The 7645-nt window shown below is 42.2% G+C and overlaps 1 gene segment (V, D, J or C); it reads left to right on the top strand.

The window, feature by feature from the left end:
- The first annotated feature begins 3572 nt into the window (after positions 1-3572).
- Positions 3573-4113, top strand: LOC102759313. The segment is given in 2 exon segments: positions 3573-3651; positions 3764-4113. Coding segments are annotated over 2 exon segments (429 nt in total).
- The last annotated feature ends 3532 nt before the right edge of the window (positions 4114-7645 follow it).

The following is a 7645-nucleotide window of genomic DNA, read 5'->3' as shown; positions in this document are numbered from 1 at the left end:
GGACAGCACAATTGCTCTAAATTGCCTCAGTGGCTCCAGATAATGTGTTTCTGTCAACTCAGTGGTCCGAAGACCCAAAGCTATAATTAATCTTTGTAGATAACTAATTGGCTCAATTTCGCTTCTTTAACTGCTTTTTGCAAATCAGGTTCCTCATTCCAAACCCTGGGATGTAATCAATACCTTTGTGATCTTTGCCTATTTAAATCTGATGTTGGGGCTGGGGAGAGTACTGCGACATTTGGGAGAGCAAAATGCCCCCTTGTAGTCCCAGATTTGCAATAAATGTGACTCCTTAATTCAACTTCTTGAGGCGTCCTTTGTGTGATTCGCGGAGTACATTACAGCATAATATCACTTGAAAGTAGACTGTGTTAAGGCAGAGATGTGAATTGCAAACCCTAGAGCCACCACTGAAAAAGCAAACACAGAGTTATAACTAATAAGTCAGCAAAAAAAAAGAGAAAAAAACAGAATTATTTAAGTGCTCAATTAGTACATAAGAATACAAAAAGAGAAGTAAAGAGGGAAAAACCAAAGATAGAGCTAATTCAACAAATAGCAAGATTATGATACATACTAATTAGCTAGTTCAATAGTTATAACAAATCTAAGTAGTCTTAATGCCCCAAATAAAAAGCACAGATGTGATTTTGAGTAAAACTGAAAACCAACAACTCTATGCTGCCCATCAGAAATGTACTATGAATATAAACACTCAGAAGGTAAAAGTAAAAGAATGGACAAGATATACCATGCTAACACTAATCACAGGAAAGCTGGAGCAGCAATAATAACATCAGACAAAGTCAATTTCAGAGAAGAATATTGTCTGAGATACCAAAGCTCATATTCTAATGATAAAAGGATAAATTTGATCAAGAAAACATAGCAATCATAAATATTTATGCATCTAAAAAGAGAGTTTCAAAACACTGAACAAAAACAGCACTGAGAAATAGACAAATTCACAATTATATTCAAACATTTCAGTAATTGGTTGAACAACTTGATGCTTCCCCCCTCCCCCCAACAAAATCAGTGAGGATACAGAAGACATCAGCAACATTATTGATCACCTTGGTCTAACTCACATTTATAGAACAGATTACCCATCAGCAGCAGAATACACATTCTTATCGAGTGCACACAGACAATGGCCAGGATACTATAGACTTTGGGTATAAATTAAGGATCAATAAATTTAACAGAATTCAAACTATGTTCTATCATCACAGAGGAACTAAATTAGAAATCAATAACAGAAAGCATTCTGGGAAAATCCCAAATATTTGTAAATGAAATGGCAAAGAACATATCAAAAGAAAAACTATAAAGGAATATTCATGGAATTAAAATTAAAATATATCATATCAAAATTGGTAGGATGCCACCATAGAAGTACCCACTGAGAAACCTGAAAAATCATGAATAATTCCCTACTTATCCTGATGCCAACATACTATGATACTAAAATGAGACCAAGGTATTACAAAAACAAAAATAAATAAACCACCAAAAACCTATAGGCCAATACACCTCTAGAACACAGATTAATAATCCTTTTAGAATTCCAGTATATCAAATAGAACAATATCTACAGAGAATAACGCCTCCTCACCTAGTGGGGTTTACTTCGGGAATATGCAGCCAGTTTAACATTAAAAAATACGAAATGTAGTTTAAACTCTCAAATATTAAAAAAAAGGAAAGATCATAAGATCATCTCTATTGATACTCAAAAACACTTTATATAATTCAACGTATGTTTCAGGTAAAAACTCAGTAAATCAGAAATAATTGGAAACATCCTCCCCTAATCCAGGGCATTTATGAAAAAATCTATGGTTAATAGACATTTTTGTGGGTGAGGTAAAGATGCATGTTGTGATCTCTAGATCAAATATTAAAAGTACCACAAAAAGGGGGGAAATAGTCATTTCAACAATGGTGCTGGAAAAACTGTTTACATATAAAAAACAATAAATCTCAATCCTTATCTCATTCCATAAACCAGGAGTGGGCAAAATCTAGCCTCTACTTGTACTTGTATGGCCCAAAAGCTAACAAATGATGTTTACATACATGGTTGAAAAAATTGAAAAAGTAATTTGTGACTTAGGAAAATAATATGGAATTCAGATTTCGGTATCCATACACCAAGTTTATTGATGCTCACTCGCGAGCGCAGTGTCTCTGGCTCTTTGTCACCGCAGGGGCAGAGGTCAGGAGCTGGGACAGAAAACCAAAATCTTTACCATCTGATCCTTTCCAGAAAAAGTTTGCTGATAGTTCCATAAACAAAAATGAATATAAGATGGATCAACATTCTCAATAAAGCTTCTGAGAGAAAGCTGAACAAATTCTTTTCATGACCTTGGAGTAGGCAAAATGTCTTTGAGAGGACACGAAAATACTCTGATCTTTAAAAAGTATATTTTTCCTTATTAAAAGTTTTAAAATCCTGTTCAACAAAATACATTAAGAAAAAATATATCTATGAATATATTTTTTGCTGGTCATGTATTCAAAATATAAATATTTCCTACAAATCAATAATTTAAAAGTAAATAATTCAATTATTTAAAAAAGCAAAAGAATTAAAAAGACTGGTAAAAAAATCTATAATTAGGCAACTCCCTTTTCTATATGGTCTATTTCCAGCTGCTTAGATTTTTTGACTGACAGAGGGCCAAGGTCAGCCCTCCCCAGGAATTAACTTTGGTTAAAGAGAGCACTTTGCCCAAGGTCCCTCCTCCCCTTCCCAGGGCAGCTGCATGCATGGTGTCCTTTTTCCCAGAACACTCATTGATGAGATTTAGAATTTGTGTTTCCTTCTTAGCAAAATACATCATGCCTCCCTCAGTGCCACCTGCAAAGGGTGGGCTGAGACAGGTAAACATCACAGCATCAGGAGCTTGCAGTATCCTGTCCAATCCTGACTCTAATTCAGAACCCAGCCAGCCTGGGCAGTGTCAACACCACTACTGCACAAGTGGCCGCTTGAGGGCACTGTGGATCCATGAAGTGAGCTGCTGACGGGGACCCTGTGGAAGAGGGAGAGAATCTTGGCTTGGCCTTACATAAGGGAGATTGTCTGATGAATCAGAGGTTTGGTGATCATATCTTCTCACATTAACTGCTATGCAGGTGTGTTGTCACCTAAGGGAGCCATGAGGTTGGCCTTGCCTGGAGTTAAGCTCTCTCTTGAAGCCTATTCTTGGTGGAGAGTGTGATGGGACTTCCTTCAGTCAGGCAGCTGGGATAATTCAAGCCAGGTATAGAACGAGAAGCACCTGCTCCTAGGAAACAGAGAAACTGGGGATGGTCACCTGCCACAAAACCAGCCTGGCCCAGCTCAGCACAGCCAGAGCACCTACTGATAGGAAGATGGACAGAATGGGGAATGCCTAGACCAACTGAGCCTGTCTAGGAAGTGCAGGTTGCCTGTGGAGCTTACAAGGACAGTAACATCAGGACAGTGACATCACAGGCAAGCCCTCCACTCAGAGCAAAGGGAGGGGTAAAGCCTCTGCTCTCTCACCCTAAGCACCAGAGCCCAGAGCTGGGAGATGGCCAGTCTTGCCCTGCCTGAATCTTTCAGGGGCCTCCGGGTCCTCTGCTGCGTGGCCCTCTGCCTTCTGGGGGCAGGTGAGTCCTGAATTCAGGTGGGACATCCCTTGAACCCAAAGTTCTTGACTGTTGGTGGAGCATCCATCTCCTTCATGTGCTGGTCTACAGCTTCTGTCTCCTTCCTCCGCAGGTTCTGTGGCTGCTGGAGTCGCCCAGTCTCCAAGACATATAATCAAAGTCCAAGAGGGGAAGGCTGTTCTGAAGTGCCACCCCATCTCCGGACACAGATATGTGTACTGGTACCAGCAGGCTCTGGGACACGGCCCCGAGTTCCTCATTAGTTTTTATGAAAAGCAGGAGGGACAGAAAGGAAACATCCCAGATCGGTTCTCAGGAAACCAGTTCAGTGACTACAGCTCTGAGCTGGTCCTGAGCACCTTGCAGCTGGGAGACTCGGCTGTGTATCTCTGTGCCAGCAGCTTAGACACAGCCTTGCAGGGTCAATGGCTTTCTGTACTCAAACCTCCCTGCCCCAGCTGAGGATGTCATAGGAGAGGGAGGGAGCCTTAGCAACTTACCAGTATAGGGCTAACTTCTTTTGCAACATCCTCCCTGGCCTGCTGAGCTCAGCCTGACCTTTCCTGAGTGCCTTTCCAGCTCTGCCAGCACCTGGCAATTCCTAGCACATGGCAGGAACTCCTGCTGTGATAGAGTGGGGTCCATGCTGTGTGTGCTAATGCATTGTCACTAATGTCTGTCCACTTTACAGAAGAAGAAGCCTTCAATATAACTTTTTATAGGCAGGAAGCTGCAGATCCTGGACATTCCAAATATTTCATATGTGTCAACCCTAAATCTCCAGGCCTCCAAAATCAACATTACCTCTAGAATTCCATGATGCTTTCTGGGCTTGGCCCATCCTATATAGTAATAACCTAATATGCAAATCTACTGAACAGGGGAACAAATGGCGAAACGACTAGTCACTATGACATGCACTAAGCATCAGAGGGCATATGCTCAATGCAGGAGCTTCCCCAGCCCGCAGGCCCCAGGCTAGCAAAGGTGGGTGCCAATGCCCACCCCCCGCCACCCTGATCGCCCCACTGGTTGACCTGCAGAGTGAGGTGACTGGCGCCGGCAGCAGAGGGCAGGGCTGGTGAATGGGTGGCACCAGGCAAGCCAAGGCGGGGTCCCACCAGTCGCCCCAAAGATCGGCCCTGATTCGCTGCCAGGCCTAGAGACCCTACCCATGCATGAATTTCATGCACCGGGTCTCTAGTAGTAGAGCCCTGGCTCTCCCCATTCAAGAGCATCTGAGCTGGAATGGGGGAAGTCACCCATCATTTGGGGATACACAGCTGATTGCCATCCAACTTCAGGTCACAAAACTTCATGACAGAGAGTGTGCATTTGTCCTGTCCTTGTTCACATGAAGGAAGGCCATAATGTTCCTCTAATAGATGAGCTAAGTGACTAGGGTGATTTCCAGACTAGCAGAAGGTTCACCAAGAAAACAGAAGCCCTCTAGGAATTTCAGGCAGGATTCTGGGAGTTACTGCAGGGAATCAGTGTTTCTAAACCACTGGAAGGTTTAGAGGTGGGACAGTTTCAGCTTGCCCCCGCTTTCCATCAGAACATCTGAAATTACTTCTGCCCAGGTCAGGAACTGCAGAAAACAGCTGAGCATCACAGCTATTAAATGAATAATACAGATATTTACAGATCAGGGTTTGAGTTGATTGGTGAATGCAGATGACTTTAATTCCACACATTTTGTGTATTTAATTCAATCATTTTATTTATTGCACATTTTCTGTGAGATAGCATATATTACCCACATTACAAGTGAAAACACTGATTGTTAGAGAGTTCGGATACTTGACTTAAGGTGGTGCAGCTAACAAATATCGGAATTGGGACACAGACATGGATGATACTGACTTCCACCCATCCTTTAAATCACCCCACCCTTCTGCCTTTGGCAGAGAGAGGCATCTTCAAAATGGGAACCTTGACCCAAAGGCCCCTTTCAGAACTGCAGACTCTAACACAAATCATTTGCATAACAGCTTTCACTGTTAAGGAAAGAGATCCAGTTTCCTGGATCTGTCTGTTCATATTCTGACCTGCTTTGGGATGGTGACTCAGAAGCTATTTGTCTGAGTTTTTACATTTGTAAATTGTGGCAAATAATGCACAAGCAAATACAACAAATTGCTTAATAAAAATATAGGCTCAAGTCCTCTTTGTTCTCTATAAACACTGTGACCGATCTCTAGTCTAGGACAATTATTTACTATGTGCAGTTCTGGGATCAAAGGCAGCTATGGGTTACTTTATCTGACTCATCTATGGTTCAGATAGACACTCCTCTGAAATGCAAATACTGTCATCTGATAATTTATTGGGTGAAATCAAGATGCCTCTTAAGATAAAATTAAATAGGACACAGGACAGCACTTCCTTTTGAGGCTAAGTCTAATGTACAAGAAGGTGTGGTGCTTCCAGAAAGTTGTGGCTTCAGAGTGATTGGTGATCACACAGAAGAGCTGATGGAAGGGACGGTTTTGTGTGAAGAGAGACCATCATAGTGGAGCTTCTAGTGCCGTCCATCCCATCTCATCTCTGGTATCAGCCTCAGCTGCAGTGAACAAACAAGTTTATGTGCGTTTACCTGGTCTGACAGCATTTACCCCCTCACTTGCAGGCTGGGTGTCCCTCTGCTGTCTGCTCTGGCCTCCTCTCTATCATGGGAGCCCACGTGGCCTGCACAGCAGGGCAGCCAGAGCTGCAGAAGTGCTAATGCTCCTGGAGGGAGAGGAGCCAGGGATGAAAGCTCAGCCTCTGTATCCAGGAGGACAGCTCAGGAGGTGGTCTGTGTGCTTCTCTGCAGATTTCAACAAAATTCATCTCCTGATGTCCCTGCACAACCGCAGTATTGCACCTTATTCTGATTTTCTCCTTCCAAGACCTTTCGTCCCTGCTCTCTTTCTCCTGCTTTCTGAGATCATTTTCTAGACAAACAACGTTTACCTAAACTCTCATCTCAGACTGTGCCTCCAGGGGCAGCCTATATGGTGACAGTGATGGAAGGAAGTGACCATCAAAGAATCCATCCCTTTACAAGAGACTGTCATTTTTATTTCATTCATTCTGCCATCCAATCATTCAAAAAGTCTTATAATAGCAAGTATAAATGAAAATTTCCCAGTTTGCTTTGTCTTATTTTGAATTTCCAGCAGCCTCACATGTGTCTCTGCTCCCTTCAACGCTGAACCCATTTGTAACTGGCTAGACTGGGTTATATTTACAGAAGTGGAGCCTACCTGGACTCCAGTAACCATTCATTCCTTTCATTCAACAAACACTAATTGAATCCACATACAGAGTAGTTTGGACTTGGTGGGGATTTATGCTTATAAAATTTTATGGTGCTTTTCTAAAAAGAAAATAGGAAAATATTTAGAAGTCTTGAACAGTTTCTGTGCAAATGGGAAGGCCTGAAATTATTCTTCATTGTCTCCATGGCCCATCCAGCCTTCACTATTTACCATGTACAGGCCTTATTCCGGATCTTGGAGAAAACATGCAAGAACACAAGGAGAAATAAAAAGCTTTCTACTGAGGTACATTTTTATTCAACATCAAATTTGTGACTCTCATTCATTAATTAGAAGAGAATTGCAAAGGAACTATTCCTGGTAAATGTTTGTCTCCCTAAAGAAATAAGGCTATTTGTGAGAATGTACTAAGGATATGGGTAGATGATACCTTCTTGTGAGAACAGTCCACAGATCTCTGGGATTCCATGCACTCTAACCCAAACAGTGTGAGTCCTAGCTGAAAAACTCCTCTTTTTTGCGTTGACCCAGCCTAGAATGTAGTCTTCTTTGCTGTGTGTCTCTTGGTGCCCTGGGAACAGTTAAGTCGTGGATAAGATGTAAAAGCCCTTCCTGGGTTTACCCAGCATCAAGCTGCAAGCCTTTCCATGTGATGACTATTTACCCCCTCCTCACCTCTGATTTCTGACTTCATGCCCTTTGTCACTGTTGTGTCATTATAGTTGCCA

Source organism: Myotis davidii, unplaced genomic scaffold (genome assembly GCF_000327345.1).
Source record: "Myotis davidii unplaced genomic scaffold, ASM32734v1 scaffold22, whole genome shotgun sequence".
Taxonomy (NCBI): Eukaryota; Metazoa; Chordata; class Mammalia; order Chiroptera; family Vespertilionidae; genus Myotis; species Myotis davidii.
Note: the sequence above shows the minus strand (reverse complement) of the source record. Positions and strands in the feature narration are given on the sequence as shown.